This window comes from Cryptococcus neoformans, chromosome 1, assembly GCF_000091045.1.
Source record: "Cryptococcus neoformans var. neoformans JEC21 chromosome 1, complete sequence".
Taxonomy (NCBI): domain Eukaryota; kingdom Fungi; phylum Basidiomycota; class Tremellomycetes; order Tremellales; family Cryptococcaceae; genus Cryptococcus; species Cryptococcus deneoformans.
Window position 1 is genome coordinate 345,814 of NC_006670.1, and position 16,687 is coordinate 362,500.

The 16,687-nt window shown below is 48.1% G+C and overlaps 7 protein-coding genes and 1 pseudogene across 7 annotated transcripts in view; 5 read left to right on the forward strand and 3 right to left on the reverse strand.

Moving 5' to 3' along the window:
- Positions 1–206: 206 nt before the first annotated feature.
- On the forward strand, positions 207–1,812 carry CNA01280 (conserved expressed protein). The gene is made up of 4 exons (XM_566579.2): positions 207–603; positions 660–1,231; positions 1,295–1,345; positions 1,408–1,812. Exons 1-4 carry the CDS (start codon positions 257–259, stop codon positions 1,764–1,766), a joined length of 1,329 nt encoding a protein of 442 aa, XP_566579.1. The 5' UTR covers positions 207–256; the 3' UTR covers positions 1,767–1,812.
- A 542-nt stretch (positions 1,813–2,354) lies between these two features.
- CNA01290 (rRNA processing-related protein, putative) lies at positions 2,355–5,192 on the forward strand. The gene is made up of 6 exons (XM_566585.2): positions 2,355–2,579; positions 2,644–3,565; positions 3,619–3,768; positions 3,820–3,874; positions 3,933–4,837; positions 4,885–5,192. The coding sequence occupies exons 1-6, from the start codon at positions 2,438–2,440 to the stop codon at positions 5,096–5,098; spliced, it is 2,388 nt and encodes a 795-aa protein (XP_566585.1). The 5' UTR covers positions 2,355–2,437; the 3' UTR covers positions 5,099–5,192.
- CNA01300 lies at positions 3,570–5,175 on the reverse strand (annotated as a pseudogene).
- A 212-nt stretch (positions 5,193–5,404) lies between the features above and the next one.
- Positions 5,405–8,335, forward strand: CNA01310 (phosphoribosylamidoimidazole-succinocarboxamide synthase, putative). The gene is made up of 8 exons (XM_024656172.1): positions 5,405–5,625; positions 5,678–5,758; positions 5,817–5,818; positions 5,871–6,803; positions 6,855–7,220; positions 7,272–7,518; positions 7,568–7,723; positions 7,775–8,335. Exons 1-8 carry the CDS (start codon positions 5,457–5,459, stop codon positions 8,269–8,271), a joined length of 2,451 nt encoding a protein of 816 aa, XP_024511851.1. The 5' UTR covers positions 5,405–5,456; the 3' UTR covers positions 8,272–8,335.
- On the reverse strand, positions 7,485–9,522 carry CNA01320 (hypothetical protein). The gene is made up of 6 exons (XM_024656173.1): positions 9,366–9,522; positions 9,111–9,316; positions 8,790–9,049; positions 8,523–8,736; positions 8,338–8,471; positions 7,485–8,267 (listed from the first exon to the last, which is right to left on the reverse strand). Exons 1-5 carry the CDS (start codon positions 9,455–9,457, stop codon positions 8,443–8,445), a joined length of 801 nt encoding a protein of 266 aa, XP_024511852.1. The 5' UTR covers positions 9,458–9,522; the 3' UTR covers positions 7,485–8,267; positions 8,338–8,442.
- A 643-nt stretch (positions 9,523–10,165) lies between these two features.
- CNA01330 (actin ii (centractin-like protein), putative) lies at positions 10,166–11,780 on the forward strand. Its single transcript, XM_566591.2, has 7 exons — positions 10,166–10,232; positions 10,283–10,313; positions 10,361–10,425; positions 10,476–10,674; positions 10,723–11,241; positions 11,300–11,479; positions 11,526–11,780. Exons 1-7 carry the CDS (start codon positions 10,210–10,212, stop codon positions 11,640–11,642), a joined length of 1,134 nt encoding a protein of 377 aa, XP_566591.1. The 5' UTR covers positions 10,166–10,209; the 3' UTR covers positions 11,643–11,780.
- CNA01340 (cytoplasm protein, putative) lies at positions 11,653–13,596 on the reverse strand. Its single transcript, XM_024656174.1, has 8 exons — positions 13,585–13,596; positions 13,423–13,535; positions 13,234–13,349; positions 13,119–13,177; positions 12,973–13,058; positions 12,840–12,918; positions 12,399–12,789; positions 11,653–12,146 (listed from the first exon to the last, which is right to left on the reverse strand). The coding sequence occupies exons 2-8, from the start codon at positions 13,468–13,470 to the stop codon at positions 11,774–11,776; spliced, it is 1,152 nt and encodes a 383-aa protein (XP_024511853.1). The 5' UTR covers positions 13,471–13,535; positions 13,585–13,596; the 3' UTR covers positions 11,653–11,773.
- A 223-nt stretch (positions 13,597–13,819) lies between these two features.
- CNA01350 (splicing factor Prp8, putative) overlaps positions 13,820–16,687 on the forward strand; it is an 8,520-nt gene continuing 5,652 nt past the window's right edge. The window contains exons 1-4 of the mRNA XM_566595.2: positions 13,820–14,078; positions 14,143–14,298; positions 14,354–16,134; positions 16,187–16,687. The exon at positions 16,187–16,687 is cut by the window's right edge and continues 143 nt beyond it. Of these exons, the coding sequence (XP_566595.1) occupies positions 13,866–14,078; positions 14,143–14,298; positions 14,354–16,134; positions 16,187–16,687 (2,651 nt within the window). The 5' untranslated portion in view covers positions 13,820–13,865. The remainder of the gene's footprint in view (positions 14,079–14,142; positions 14,299–14,353; positions 16,135–16,186) is intronic.

Below are 16,687 nucleotides of genomic sequence, written 5' to 3' on the forward strand. Positions count from 1 at the left end.
GCTGGCGGGCTCGCGAAGCCGGCGTTACCCGGAGTCAAATCATGTGGCACTCACCGGGAAATTCATTACGTATCGTCTTTTCCTCGGTCACTTCCACCACTTTTGCCGCGCATTATTAATTTATTTGTTCAAATTACGCCCGGCGGCATGCCGAGGGGCCATGAAATCGTTATAATCCTTCCTTTTGGCTATATATGGAGAATGACAGATTTTCCCACCAAGTTCTCCATGCATATTCACAATTAGGCTGTCTAGCATGTCCGTCGATCCCATCGTAATTATCGGTGCAGGCCCTTCTGGGCTCCTGCTCGCCCGATACCTTCAACTTCACCACATTCCCGTCGTCATCTACGAGCGCGATTCTTCCCCTACACATCGTCCCCAGGGTGGCTCTTTAGATTTACATGATGAAACAGGTCTCAAAGCTCTGAAAGAAACGGGACTGTTGGACGAGGCTAAGTCGTATATGAGGGCAGAAGGGGAGGCCATGAAGATTGTGGATAAGAGTGGGAAGATATGGTACGATGAGAACGGCAAAGAAGTCAAGGCACACACGGAATTCCAGGACGGGGAGCCGGTCACTGGTAGGCCTGAAATTGATAGGTATGGTTACTCCCATAAGAGCTCAAAATCTGACTGGTGTAACTGAATTTGTGTAGGACGGACCTGAGAAATATCCTGATCAAGTGTCTTAATTCTGATACTATCAAATGGGACCATGCAGTCTCGTCTTGCTCAAAGATCTCTTCTTCTCATTACCAGATCAACTTCATATCCCAACCGTATATCACCACGCCCTACCTGATCGGCGCAGATGGAGCATTCTCACGTGTTCGTCCTCTTATTCACTCCACCTTGCCATCATATTCGGGGGTGTCGATGTACGAGCTCACAATTCCCCCTAAAAACATGACACCTGAATTGAAAACGTATGTGGGCCAGGGATGCTTGTTGGCTCTTGATGAGGGAATGACTGTCTTGCCGCAGATGAATTCCGGAGGGCTATGCAAAGTCTACGTCGGGCTAAGATGTCCTGAGAATTGGACTGATGAGAACCCCTTGCCTGATAAAGGGAAACGGGAGTGGTTAGCAAATCTCTTTCAAGGTTGGCATGACCAGGTGCGAGATGTTATCATGGCGAGTGAAGAGGACAAATTGGTGATCAGAAGAATATGGCAATTTGACCCAGATTTGAAGTGGGATACAGACTTGACCGGAGTCACAGTGATGGGTGAGTAAGCCATGGTCTGTTGGATGCAATAATGATAATGATGCTGACTGCACTGTGTTCCAGGTGATGCTGCTCACGTCATGTCGCCTTTCGCAGGTGAAGGGGTAAACCAAGGTAAGCACAAAACCCTACCCTCGAACTTGCCGCTAATTAGAAATCGATCTTCCTTCCTGTAGCTCTCGCCGACGCCCTGGAGTTAGGAATATCTTTGGTATCCCTCTTCACCGTTCCAACCCCTCGCGCCTCCAGCCCTCCTTTCCCCCTTTCTCTTCTCCCCATCTCCCAGCCTCGTTCAAAACCCCTCATTTCATCCCCATCACCTGCTGACCTTCATCACGCCCTGCGACATTTTGAAAGGAAGATGATGCGCCGAGCCAGAAAAGAAATGATTGGGTCTAAGGAAAACATGGACATGTTTTTCGGAGAAAATGCGGCTCGTAACTTGACGCATTGGATGTCGACGTTCATGATACGGTTCGTTTGGCAGACCGTAACCGAGTGGCCGGTGGACTTTCTAAAGGCTATTTGGGATTAATCGGCAGAACGGTGTTCAGTTGATATGAAATACATGCATATATGTTCATAATAAATGAGATCTTGAACCAGATTTTTGGCAAGTTGTGATTCGAGACAAGACACATGAAAAGATCTGAAAAAGATGAACCCTCAGTAACTGTCAAACAGGCCAGTGCTCGACATAGACCAGCACCATCCGAAGAGGCGACTAGGGTCTCCGAGCTTGACTCTATTGTGTTGGCAATTCTCATCACTGGGCGTGAAAGAAAAAGGACAAAAAGAAAAGGTAAGATGAAGAGCAACAAGGATACAAGACACAACCGACCTTGCGCCACAAGATGTGCCACCTGGCTTGTCGTGTCCTGTAACCCTGTTGATTCGTCATTAGCCTGTTTTGTAACTTTGTAAAATAGAGATCTTTTTGATGCGAATGAAAGAAAAGAAAAGATCGAAGAAACAATTTCTTTTTCCGGAACAGCAACCAGCAGTTTTGCAAGACGGTGTTATCAACAATTGTCCCGTAATGGGTTTATCCCACGTCATCTTTCGATGCCTCCACTTTAAGCCTCGAGATTTTCAGTCCACCACCAACCATGGATAGGTCAACAAAAGGTAAACGAAAACAAGATATTAATCTTTCAGAAATATCGTAGATATACGGATTTCTAGCAAATATAGCCTCTTTACACTATGTCCGATCCACGTTTCGCCAGCGTCAAAACCGATCCCAGATTCCGAAGGCCTAAGCAGAAGAACCTCAAGGTCGAAATCGATGAGCGTTTCAGAGATGTTTTAGAGAGCGAAGAGTTTGGTGGCAAAACTAAGGGCGGAGGTAAGTGCTGCTAGCTGTAATATCAACTCGGCGCTTTTCCAGTGCCTGATTCGAGTTTATACAGCCAAAGTCGACAAACGTGGTCGACCCGTCACTGCGTCACATAAAGCCGACCAGCTCAAGCGTTTCTATCGTCTCAAATCCCCTGAGGCGGCCGAGGGCGAGGGGGAAGGCTTTATCGATTACGCTCGTGGTGAAGGCGCTCTGTACTCATCAGGATCCGAAGATGAGAGTGACGAAGATGAAAGTGAGGTGGAAGAGGAGGAGCTCGAAGTTGGAGGGAAGAAGAAAGTGCGGTTACCGGCCATGAGCGAATCCGAGTCTGAGTCTGATGATGATCATCTCGATATCGATCTTTCTGAAAACGAAGAAACTTCTGTTTTCCCTCCTGAGACAGATGAAATACCTTCTGACAATGAGTCTGAGACCGAGCCCGTCGATCCTACCAAACGTATCGCCGTTGTCAACCTCGATTGGGACAACATGCAAGCTGCCGACCTTTACGCCGTTTTTAATTCTTTCCTCACAAGACCTGCTACCAAGGGCGAAGTGAAAGCTCCATCTGCGTTGGGTAAGCTTCTGAGGGTCAGGATCTACCCAAGCGAATTCGGCAAAGAAAGGATGGCGAAGGAAGAGCAGGAAGGCCCTGGCGGTGGTATCTTCATAGGGAGCAAGAAGAAGAGGGACAACAAGAAGGAACGTATTTCTATCGCCAGGAAGGAAGAAAGTGATGACGAAGAGGGAAATGAGGAGGAAGACGATGAAGAAGAAGAAAATGAGGTCAGCGATGAGGACTCTGACGAGGAGGACGAGGGAGACACTGAGGAAGAGAACGAAGACAACTACGACAAGCCGGCCCGCAAGTCCAACGACAAACTTCACAAGGAGATCGACGGTCTGGAAATTTTTTCTGACGTTGGGTCCGAGGCTGGTTCTGAGGATATTGATATGGACCAGTTGCGGCAGTATCAGCTTGAAAGATTACGGTGAGTGCAAAGTCATTGTCATTATGGAGTTCTATCCTGACCTATCTTAATAGATACTACTACGCCATTGCGACTTTCTCCAGTGTTGCTGCAGCAGAATACGTCATGAACGAGTGCAATGGTACCGAATTTGAGCAGACCGCCAATATATTGGATTTAAGTTACGTGCCCGAGGACATGACTTTTGATGAGGACTCTGTCAAGTGAGACCCTAGATTTCGTATCGTAAATAGGAGACTCACCACATCTTACAGGGATGAAGCAGATAAGGAGCCTAAAGCCTACAAGGGTAATGACTTCGTTACCGACGTAAATGCCAATATCTGCGTGAAAAGTATAATAAAACGCTAACAGGATATGATCTCAGGCTCTTCGACACTCCAAAGTCAAGCTTACTTGGGACCAAGACGATCCCAACAGAATTAAGATGACTCGACGAACTCTTACTCGAGAAGAAATTGAAGAGCAGGATTTCCAAAATCTTGTTGCTGCCTCTGGAAGTGAAGTTGAAGAGTCTGACTTTGACGATGACGAAGGTGCGGGAGGCGAGAGCAAGAAGGACAAGAAGAAGAAGATGAAGGAGAGAAAGGAAAAGCTCAGAAATCTTCTTCTCGCTGGTGGAGATGACGAGGATGGAGTCACTGATGTTTGGGGCAAAGCTGGAACAGCGTGGGCGAATGAGCTTGAGGATATTAAATCTGCCGCTCTGAAGGACAGGTCCAAGTCTGCTTCCAAAAAGGCTAAGAAGGGAGAAGATCTTGAGATCACATTCCGTCCTGGTCTTTCCGTTGCCAAAGGGGATGGGGGTGAGGAGAATATGACTTCCTTAGAGAGATACCAGTTGAGAATGAAAGAGAAGAAGCAGAGAAAGAAGGAGAAGATGGAGTTGAAGGCTGCGGCCAGAGAAAGGGGCGATGAGGAGAAGACAGATGGCCAAGATGAGTTTTTCGGCAGCGATTCTTCAGAAGAGGAAGAGGAGCAACAACCCAAGCCCAAGTCTAAGCCTAAATCTCTTGAACCCACCCTTCCAGATGAGGACGATCTCGCTGCTATCGTCGGTACCAACGAACCTGACTCAAACTTCTCTATGAAAGATATCATCAAAACCGAGAAGGAGGCTGGTAAGAAGCGAAGGAGGAGAAAGGGCAAAAAGGGAGAGCAAGAAAGAGATGTCGAACTTGGTCCCGATGACTGGAAAATTGATGTTAAGGACGATCGATTCAAGGCTTTGCATGAAGAGCCGGAATTTGCTATTGATCCTAGTAACCCTCAGTAAGTTGCGACGAAACTTGGAAAGAATGAAACTAACTTTGAAAAAGCTTCGTCAAGACAAAGGCTATGCAGGATCTCCTTGCAGAACGGACCCGTCGCCGTAACAATCAAAAGAAAATTGAGCCCGAAGGACGCAAGTCTGCAACCGGTGTTAAGAATGTTGAGCAGAAAGAGCAGGATTTGGATTCTTTGGTGGCTAGCGTGAAGCGGAAGATGGATCAGAACCAGCATAAAGCGAAGAGAAAGAGGACAAGGAAGTAGTTTTGTACAGCCTTGTTTGTAATGTATATCAGCTTTATTAATTCGCTTTCACCGGCTTGCAGTATACTGGTTCGGCGCTCACGGCTATATTAAGAATGAAATAGCCATGGACGGAGCAAGCTTCATTTTATATAGTTGCTCAACAATAAATGAAGCAAAGGGCGAATTTATGGGCCGAAATTCTAATCAGTGCCCAATATTTTGAGATGAAACCTGGAGATGAAAAATATTGGGCCAAAGTATCCTCATACTGCAATCGGAGTTCGGTTTTCTTTCGAGGTCTTGAGTCGCAACATTTTGATTCTTTCGTTGTGATTGCATTTCTACATCTCTTTCATCTCTTCTCTCACGACTCACCATGGCCGCCCCCTCTGAAACTACCATCCAACTATCGCCAGAAGCTGAGGCCCAGTACGAGAGAATCACCAGAAATCTCCAAGAAGTAACTAGCGGGGAGGTTATCAGGAAGGTCTTAAGCGAAGGGAAGGTCGTCAAAGCTTACTGGGGCACTGCTCCTACTGGCAGGCGTGAGTTTAAAGCTGTAGGCGTTATACAATGAGATTATGCTGATATATGCAGCCCACATCGCCTATTGCGTCCCGTTGCTCAAGATCGCCGACTTTTTGACAGCCGGTGTCAATGTCAAGGTTTTGCTTGCTGGTGAGTTGATTGTTATGATAGATGTTGCATTGATCGATTATTGATGCTCTTTTTATAGATGTACGTCCGATGTTACCATATTCGTTACCGTCACTTCTGACCTATGTCGCAGCTCCACGCTTTCCTCGACGCCTCTAAATCTACACTCGAAACCGTCCAGTACCGAGTCAAGTACTACTCAAAGCTTCTCATAACCGTCTTCACTGTCCTCGGTGTGCCTACCGACAAGCTTGAATTCATCACGGGTTCCAGCTACCAGCTTAAGCCTGACTATACTCTCGACGTCTATCGATTCCACGCCTTGACTTCCACCAGAGAAGCCGAGCACGCCGGTGCCGATGTTGTCAAGGAGTCAGAGTCCCCTCTTATGAGCAGCTTGCTCTACCCTGGCCTTCAGGCTTTGGATGAACAATACCTGGATGTTGATTTCCAGTTCGGTGGTGTAGACCAGCGAAAGATCTTCATGTATGCCGCTACTTTCCTTCCCAAGTTAGGTTATTCCAAGCGTGCCCACCTCATGAACGCCATGGTTCCTGGATTGTCTGGTGGAAAGATGTCTGCTTCCGACCCAAAATCCAAGATCGACTTCCTCGACACTGCTGCCGACATAAAAAGCAAGATCAAGGCTGCTCTTTGTCCTCCTGGAGAGGTTGAGAACAATGGTGTCATCGCATTTATCAAGACTGTGCTCATTCCCATCCAAGCTCTCAGGATTGAACAGGCCGAACGAAGGGGTGAGAAGGCTCCCGTTGGTGAAGGAAGCTTTGTTAAGCCGGGTGCTCCTGAGGGTACCATTTTCTCCATCTCCCGACCGGAGAAGTTTGGTGGTGACATTCACTTCAAGAGTTACGAGGATCTCGAGAAGGCATACGTTGCTGGTGACATTCACCCTGGAGACTTAAAAACTGGTGTTCAGGAGGCTCTGATTCAATTCTTGGGTCCGATTAGGAAGTCTTTCGACGAAGACAAAGAGTGGCAGGAGGTCGAGAGGACGGCTTATCCCAGCTCTTCTGTTGCCCCCACTGCCGAGGAGCCCAAGAAGGCGGTGAGTAACAAGATAGTCTCTCTCGTGAGAGCCTACTGACATACAGTGCAGAAGAAGAAGGATGTCAGGTCCAAGCCCCCTACCGAGGAAGAGCGTGCGGCTCTCCGAGCTGCAAAGGAGAAGGAGAAGGCTGCTAAGGCCGCTGCTAAGGCCGTCAATGAAGGCACTGCCCCTCCTGTTCCCCCTGTTGAGGACATCACTGCTTCCCAACTTGCCCAAAGCTCCAAGGAGGCTGTCCAGATCACCACAAGCAATGCAACCAGCAGCTGCGTCACCAGTACCAACTTGTCCAAGTTAAAGCTTTTGGCCAAGGGTAAGGTCAGGGACATCTACGCTTTGCCTGGTAAGGAAGACGAAGACAAGCTCCTGTTTGTTGCTACCGACAGAATGAGCGCTTTCGACGTCATCATGAACAATGTGGGTGTATCGTTTTAGCATTTTGTATGGGTTGACTTATGTAGTATACAGGGTATCCCTTCAAAAGGTATCACTCTTACCACACTCTCTCTCTTCTGGTTTGACAAGCTCAAGAACATCATTCCCAACCACGTCCTCCACCCCTCTCCTTCGGCATGCTTCTCTACCCCTGCCCAGGCTTGGGAGCAATTCCCCAGGAGCTTGGACGAGTACAGAGATCAACTTGAAGGTCGAAGCATGATAGTGAAGAAATGTGAGGTTGTGAAGATCGAGGCTATCGTCAGAGGCTACATTACTGGTATGTCTACAGCTTCATTCATATTACACGTAAAGCTAACATCATATAGGATCTGCTTGGTCCGAGTACAAGAAGTCTCAGACCATCCACGGTATCCAGATGCCTGCCGGTTTGGTCGAGTCTCAAAAGCTCCCCAAGGCACTTTTCACCCCTTCCACCAAGGCCGATCAGGGCGAGCATGATGAGAACATTCACCCTGACAAGGGTAAGTTTGAATGTTGCAGGTAGTTTCGGGTCAATGCTGACTCTGGTGTAGTCAAGGACATTTGCGGTCCCGAGCTCGCCGCGAAGATCGAGAAGGCTGCCATTCAGCTCTACACCGAAGCCGCTGCTTACGCCCTTGAGCGTGGGCTGATCCTCGCCGACACCAAGTTTGAGTTTGGCCTCCTCCCCGACCCATCATCCCCCAACAAGACCACCCTCATCCTCATCGACGAGGTCCTGACTCCCGATTCTTCCAGGTACTGGGCTGCCGCCGATTACGTCGTTGGCCAGCCTCAACCTTCATTTGACAAGCAGTACCTCCGTGACTGGTTGATCAAAGAGGGCTTGAGGGGTAAAGAAGATGTGACTCTTCCTGAACACGTCGTTAGCGAGACTAGAAGCAAGTACGAGGAGGCTAGGGATAGGGTCATGGGACTCGGAGAGTTTGGCAAGCACGGTCAGAAGGGAAAGATTGCGGGTGATGAGGTCGCGTTGCAGACTGACCAGGCTACCGATGCTATCGAGGAAGAGGCCAGAAAGCAGCTCTAAGGTAGCGATTTTGGGTTAGTACTTTGTAGAGGGGTAGATAGAAGAGATGCCATGGTTGTTTCATACCATCTTACATGTTATATCTAAAAATACACTTAAAATTTTACAGAGCTTCAATATGCCTCGCACTGTTCATGTATCAATGCAACGTTCGGTAGTCACCTATCACTATCATTTGCTGGCAAAGAACCAGGTATCCACTGCGAACATTTAGCTCAATGTATCTCTTCAGACTTATCAATGAAACTCACTGTCATTAGCATGTTCGCTCGTTCCAGTGCTCATATCCACGCTTCCCTTCAGTTCAAAGCCGACACTATCCATGGCGGCAAGTATGGTGCAGCTCAAGAGTCGGGCATGAATGATCTGATCGCCATCAGATGTATACCATGGTAGTCCCTTCAGCTTGAACTGATAACATCCGGGCTCCTTCTCCCTTTCATTCTGTATACCTCTTGGCCATGTCTGGCCGGCCCATCAGCCCACATGTTGCTAGTGAGCGGAGGGATGGAACTTACCCTCACGGCGGTCATGAAAGCTTGCTTTACATGGTCGTTCGGCGGATCGATTATTCTCACCTTATCGCCTTCATTAAACGATATCGAAAAGAAATACCTCTCCTGGGGATATACGGAATGCAAAATCAAAGTGTCCTTGTCGAATTGCTTCTTGGAAAGGTCCACGGACATGTGTAAGTACCATCCATGCTTAGAGAGGGCATGCAGTACATGACAAAGAAGACGTCTAGCCTGGACCGCTTCAGCTCCTTGGCCTGACCCTATTGTTGTTTACTCTTCAGTATACTAATAAGACCATTGGAATTATAGAAGATTGCTTACAAGGGTATCCTGAAAGCTTCCACTCCAAGCTCTGATACATAGGGAACTTCCCTTGTAATCCAGGTACCCAAACACGGAGAATGGCCTGTTCGACATCATCATACACGACGGGTGGAAGACCAATGAGACGAATACGGTCGGAGCGAGCGAGATGGATGCATCCGAATGAGTGAGGGAATGGTGGTGGTGGAGTGAGTGGCCGGGCACTGAACGTGAAGTCAGTGTGTGGTAATATAAGGCGGCATATAAATTCACGAGGTAGAGCTCTCGCCGTAGGACGGAGGAGGAGGGACGTCGGCTTTATGATCTCCTTTGGAAGATGCTAAGAACTCTGAAAACTTGCCCATTATGAGTATGACGACAGCTGCAAAATGATAGTTTTGACCTGATAGGATAATAAGAGGACATTGGTATTATGAGATGCTGCAAAGAGGTTGGTCGGGCCAAGTCGCCACACATAGAATCAGTCGCCGGCTCGCCGACCAAACAAATATTGACGCTGGACAGCAACAATCCGTCGGTGATTCCCTTCCTTGCTTTGACCGATGCTTAAAGTGTGATGTATTTAATACATATGTATCTTCCTTATGTCTACTATTTTTAAGGCTCTACCTATGACGGCGAAGCTTTCCCACTAATACACTAAATTTACCGCACACTAACAAGCAAAAAAGAACCAAATATCGACTACAGCTACGCAGCAGATCGTCAATTGAATCCCCAGCATTCCTACATTCACTCAACAAACACTGCTCACTGTCGAAGAATTGACCCGTCGTTCCCTATACTCATGTATACATTGCCCATCAGGACCAACCCGACACTCTGCATCAGAGTACGGTACAAGCCACGCATAACACTACCACTCAAGGCCAGCGATGAGCTCATCACCCATACTTACGCCTAAACCATAATTTTTCCCACTTCAACCATTATAAAAGGTGGAGGCGCGACTGATATACATGCTTAATTGCTCCCCCACATTTCACGCGACGCGGTTCGAGCTCAAGCATGGTCTGACGAAGTTCGTGTCAGTGAAAGAGAGCTTCGTTATCGTTGTCCATCGAGTATACAGGGACCCGGACACAGAACTGGCAGGATGGCCACAGAATTCGATGATGTGTAGGTGCAGCATATAATTTGCATAGTCACCGAGCTGACAACCGTCTCAGTCTCACAAATCAACCAGTTGTCATTGACAATGTAAGCTACAGCACACAAGGAAATGACATCTTAATGACATGTCGTAGGGTTCCGGCAATATCAAAGCTGGTTTCGCTGGAGAGGAGCAACCATCGTGTTATATTCCTTCATTGTAGGCTAGAGGCACATGCTCACTAACGTTAATCAGCTGACATTGCTTAGTGTGGGTCGACCAAAACACCCTCGTGTGATGGCAGGAGCTATTCAGGACAACCTTTTCATCGGTCGACGAGCACAAGAGTTCAGGGGATTGTTAAAGATCAAATACCCAATGGAGCATGGTGTGGTAATGGACTGGGATGATATGGAACGGATATGGGGCTGGGTCTATGGTGAAGGATTAAAAGCGTTAAGTGAAGAAGTGTGTCAGTTATGTTCTTCTCAGATGTCCAACTAAAAGATTAATTAGCACCCTGTGTTACTTACTGAAGCACCGCTCAACCCTAGACAAAACCGAGATATAGCCGCCCAAATCTTTTTCGAAACTTTCAACGTCCCGGCCTTTTTCACCTCTGTCCAAGCCGTTCTCTCTCTTTACTCTTCTGGCCGCACGACCGGTATCGTCCTCGATTCTGGCGATGGTGTCACCCATGCCGTTCCCGTGTTCGAAGGTTTCTCTATGCCCCATGCTGTTAGGCGTATAGACCTTGCCGGGCGAGACATAACAGACCACCTTCAATTGTTGTTACGGAAAGCAGGGCATAACCTTCACACATCTGCGGAAAAGGAAGTGGTGAGGACGATCAAGGAGAAGACTTGTTACTTAGCATTGAATCCAGCGAAAGTGGAGAAAGATCAGGGCGGGGCATGGGAAGAATTCAAATTGCCCGATGGAAAGGTGATACAGCTAGGGACGGAACGATTCCTTGCACCCGAAATCTTGTTCAACCCCGAGCTGGTGGGGCAAGAGTATCCAGGTGTCCACCAAGTGAGTGGGTTCTGCCCTGATCGAAAGCACTATCTAAATAATTTAAATAATTTTCTAGGTAATCGTTGACTCTATCAATCGAACCGACCTCGACCTTCGAAAATCTCTTTTCAGCAACATTGTCCTTTCCGGCGGTTCCACGTTGTGTACTGGTTTCGGTGACCGATTACTAAATGAAGTCAAGAAACTTGCTGTGAAAGATGTTAAGCTAAAGATTTATGCTCCTCCAGAACGAAAGGTCTGTGATTGACATTTATTATTGAATTTTGCTGACGATATCGTAGTACTCGACCTGGATAGGAGGAAGTATCCTTGCCGGTCTCAGTACATTCAAGAAGATGTGGGTATCGGCGGATGAATACAAAGAAGACCCGGATATCATCCACAAGAAGGCATTTTAATGTTTCATTACGGGGACGAGGGATATCCTAGGTGTCATACCAGTCATGTATTATACCTTTGCACATGTCATAAATGTCTACGTTACACAGTTATAATGTACGTTATGATGGTTAATGTTCCATCTTTCATGTTACTCGATACTTGCCGCTCCCAAACAAGCATACTCGGCTCTCATAGGCGTCACACTGATCCATCCTTTTGCGAACGCCCACGCATCTGTGCCTTCAGGCACGCTCCCTTCAGGTGGAAATAGTAACGGGTGCATGTTGGGCGCAAAGTGGAACTTGAGCTGTTGCTCCTCGTCCTTCGTGTTTTTGGGCGTGATTGGGGATGGTGGGGCAGGAGTCGGGAGCGCGGCGGGGCCGGCAGTGGATGTTTTAGAGGTATGTGGATGAGATGGGAGGGAGGTGGAGGTCTGTACGGTGTTGGGCTTGTCTTGGCTCTTCATATAGCCATGAGCAATCTGGACGGGGTCATCTCCGGGATCGTACAACGCTTTTGACCTAGGAGGGGGAATGTTAGATTTCTGTCCTTGCTCTTAATCTTGATTATTCTTCTTCTCTTCTTCCTCTTCGGAAGCCTCGGCCACGCTTTGTAGAAAGGTCACAAATGAAGAGATGACTGGTTGGTCTGGCTTGGAAGCGTTGGATCGCCAGTTGAGGGAAGGGTCGCCATCCACAAAGAGGTGGTTAAGCTCCCATCCCCAAGGCCGAGATACACACCAAAAGACAACGAAGAGCAGGAAAGACACTCACAGTTTAGTAGTCTTGAATAATCGCCCATACGCATTTCTCCACATCTCTGTTGACACTATCTTTCTCTCGTTCTTCTCAAGAGCCGCCTCGACAAGCGGTATATTGATGCTATATATCGGCACAAGTCCCTTCCCACCCACTTCTTTATCTTCTCCCCAGTTATCGAATAACTGCTGGCACACATCCACCGCTGTCTCGGTTGCGAGTTCAAGAACTCTATCGGAAACTGGACGGGTGACGACACCGTAAGAGATGGCTATACAGGGCATGTGGTCTTCATGTAAGGACGGGGAGGTCAAGGGACCGGGAATAGGGACAGAGAGGGAAGCGGCAAGGGTAGCGCCAAGAGTACCGGACGAGAGGGCGAATGCTGTTGAGGAGTTACGGCCATCTAGATCGGATATCAGCGTTATTATACTTTTTCTGTAAGGGATGCATTACGATTAGGACCGGAGATGACAAGGTCGATCTGGCCAGGGTAAATGTTGTGCAGTGCGATGTTGGCGCATGTTGCGGGAGTCTAGAACGGGCATGAGATGTCAGCCACAACCGCATTAACTAAAAGAACGCATACTCCAGATAGAAGAACCCATTCCATTGACTCTCCTTCTTTCAGCGGACGGCGAGTCTGAGTTATTTCTCCTTTCAATCCATCCGGTTCTGTTTCAGATGAAAGCTTCATCAGCGTCGGGAACAAGTGTCTAATCATATGACATTTACCAAGCGGATAGAAGTAGTTGGCAGTGACGATGTCACTAATAGCATATGACTTTCCGACCCTGCGTTGGCTGATTAGCACAAAGAGCTCGCCATGAAACACAATTTGTTAACTTGCCAAGATTTCTGGCAGTCAGGGATGACTACTCGTACGTCCCACCCGAGACGTGACTGAAGGAGTTTGCAGAATGCATAAATATTGGGAGAGGAGGCGCATGGAGGACCATCGTCATTCTGCTCCGGGTACATTTATCATACATGAGCTACATGAGCCAAGACTATATCAAGCCCTGTAAGGCGCACTCACGGTCAAAAGAACGACTGGCTTCTCGCTGTATGTCTTGAGCTGAGGCATATTATGGTGTATATATGGAAAGTGGGGATAGAATACGATAGGAGCACAGCGGACATATATCTGGTCTACGGGCTGTTAGCTGAATGGCTTATCGTTCACCTGAGATATACTGACAAGGGAGAGTCGGTCGTTGCTTTGAAAGTCGATACCCATTTTATAGTATGCATGATGCCCAGAACCGACAGCCGGCGGCCATGTCCGGTTCTCATGGTGACAACCCCTCCACTCTGAGATCGGGACAACCGCCACATGGACTATCCAGGCTAAAACGCCGTCGCTCTTACGCTTCGCGCTCTCTCTGCTCCTGGCTGCTTCATATGCCATCTCAGATACATCTCGCCACATCTACTTTTTGTATAAAACCTTCCTTCCTCAAAACCCCAACGCGCCGCATCATGTCCACCGTTCCGCCAGGATTCGGTGCGCCGCCCCCGGGATTCACCCCTCAGCCAAACGGAAACGGAGACGGCATGGAGGGAGACTTCTTTGGACAATTAAGCCAGGAGGAGATTGATAAGAAGGCCAGAAAATGGAGGCAGAGTCAGAAGAGAAGATTTAACTCTAAGAGAAGACAGGGTGGCGGTGGTGGTGTGGATTTTGGCAAGGCTGTCAGTATCTTTTGTGGAATGTGAATGGGAATGAGTGGCAATGTAACTGACTTTTGCAATGTAGGATCTGCCGCCAGAGCACATCAGAAAAATCATCAAGGATCACGGAGATATGTCAAATAGGAAGTTTAGGAATGACAAGCGAGTGCATTTGGGTGCCTTGAAGTACGTGCCTCATGCGGTCATGAAGCTTTTGGAGAACATCCCAATGCCCTGGGAAGTAAGTCACAATCCTATTTTCGGCCAGGCGTGGCTGATGCATATCACCATCACAGCAAGTACGAGAGGTTCCAGTGCTCTACCACATTTCCGGTGCCATCACCTTTGTCAACGAAGTTCCCCGAGTTATTGAACCAGTGTACCACGCTCAGTGGGCTTCTATGTGGCTTGCGATGCGTCGAGAAAAGCGAGATCGACGACACTTTAAGCGAATGCGATTCCCTCCATTTGATGACGAAGAGCCGCCGATGGATTATGGAGATAATGTATTGGATGTTGAGCCGTTAGAGGCCATTCAGTTGGAATTAGATGAGGAAGACGATGAGGCTATCTTGGAATGGTTCTACGACCCCAAGCCCCTCGTTGACACCCCTCAAGTCAATGGGTCCAGCTACAAATATTTCCAACTCGCTCTTCCTCAGATGGCCAACTTGTACCGAATTGGTAGACAATTGTTGAGCGATTACTCGGACAACAACGCATTCTATTTGTTCGATAAGAAGAGTTTCTTCACCGCCAAAGCGCTTAACATTGCCTTGCCTGGTGGCCCCAAATTCGAGCCGTTATACCGAGACATGGACGCCTTCGACGAGGACTGGAACGAATTCAATGATATCAACAAGATTATCATTCGAAACGTCATCCGATCTGAGTACAAGGTTGCCTTCCCTCATCTCTACAACTCTCTTCCTCGATCCGTCTACATTGGTGTCTATCACGAGCCCAAGAACGTTTACATCAAGACCGATGACCCCGACCTCCCTGCATTCTACTTTGACCCTCTTATCAACCCCATCTCTCAGCGAGTCGTGCAGGAAGCTCACACTCCTCTCGTCTCCCATGAGGATCAAGTCTTCGGATTTGGTAACGATGAAGATGTTGAGTTCGAGTTGCCCGAGGAGGTAGAGCCATTCTTGGGAGAGAGGGATTTGGAGAATGAGAATACTTCGGACGCCATCGCGTTGTATTGGGCACCATACCCTTACAATTTGCGAAGTGGCAAAATGAAGCGAGCTCAGGATGTGCCTTTGATCAAGAACCTTTATCTTGAACATTGCCCTGACGGTCAGCCCGTCAAGATTAGAGTTTCTTACCAGAAGCTTCTTAAGGTGTACGTGTTGAACGCTCTCCACAACAAGCCCCCCAAGGCGATGGTCAAGCGAAACCTTTTCCGAAGTTTGAAGAACACCAAGTTTTTCCAGGCCACCACTCTTGACTGGGTGGAAGCCGGTCTTCAAGTTTGTCGCCAAGGTTACAACATGCTCAACCTTCTTATCCACCGAAAGAACCTCAATTACCTCCATCTTGATTACAATCTCAACCTCAAGCCCATTAAGACTCTTACGACCAAGGAGCGAAAGAAGTCTCGATTCGGTAACGCTTTCCACCTTTGCCGAGAAATTCTTCGTCTCACCAAGCTCATTGTTGACGCCCACGTTCAATTCCGACTCGGTAACGTCGACGCTTTCCAGCTTGCTGATGGTCTTCAGTACATGTTCGCGCACGTCGGTCAATTGACCGGTATGTATCGATACAAGTACAAGCTTATGAAGCAAATCCGTATGTGCAAGGATCTCAAGCACGTCATCTACTCGAGGTTCAACACTGGCCCTGTTGGTAAGGGTCCTGGTGTCGGTTTCTGGGCGCCCGGATGGAGAGTCTGGTTGTTCTTCATGAGGGGTATTGTCCCTTTGCTTGAAAGATGGTTGGGTAACTTGCTGGCTAGGCAGTTCGAGGGTAGGAACAGTAAGGGTATAGCCAAGACTGTTACCAAGCAAAGAGTGGAGTCTCACTTCGACTTGGAACTCCGTGCTGCCGTTATGCACGATATCTTGGAGTGAGTGTCTTTCACCTCTTAACAGTAACGGGTTGTATCTAACACGATGCAGTATGATGCCTGAAGGTGTCAAACAAAACAAGGCCAAGACCATTCTCCAACATCTTTCCGAAGCTTGGCGATGCTGGAAAGCTAATATCCCTTGGAAGGTCCCTGGTATGCCCGCTGCCATTGAAAACATCATTCTTCGATACGTCAAATCCAAGGCCGATTGGTGGACGTCTGTTGCCCACTACAACCGAGAACGTATCAGGCGAGGCGCTACTGTCGACAAGGCTGTCGTTCGTAAGAACCTTGGTCGATTGACGAGATTGTACCTCAAGGCTGAGCAGGAGAGGCAGAACGGTTATCTAAAGGACGGTCCTTACATCACTTCCGAAGAGGGTACCGCTATCCTTATCTCTACTGCTCACTGGTTTGAATCTCGGAAGTTTGCTCCTATCCCCTTCCCTCCACTTTCTTACAAGCACGACACCAAGCTTCTCGTTCTTGCCCTTGAAAAGCTCAAGGAAGCGTACAGCGTCCACGGTCGACTTAATCAGTCTCAACGAGA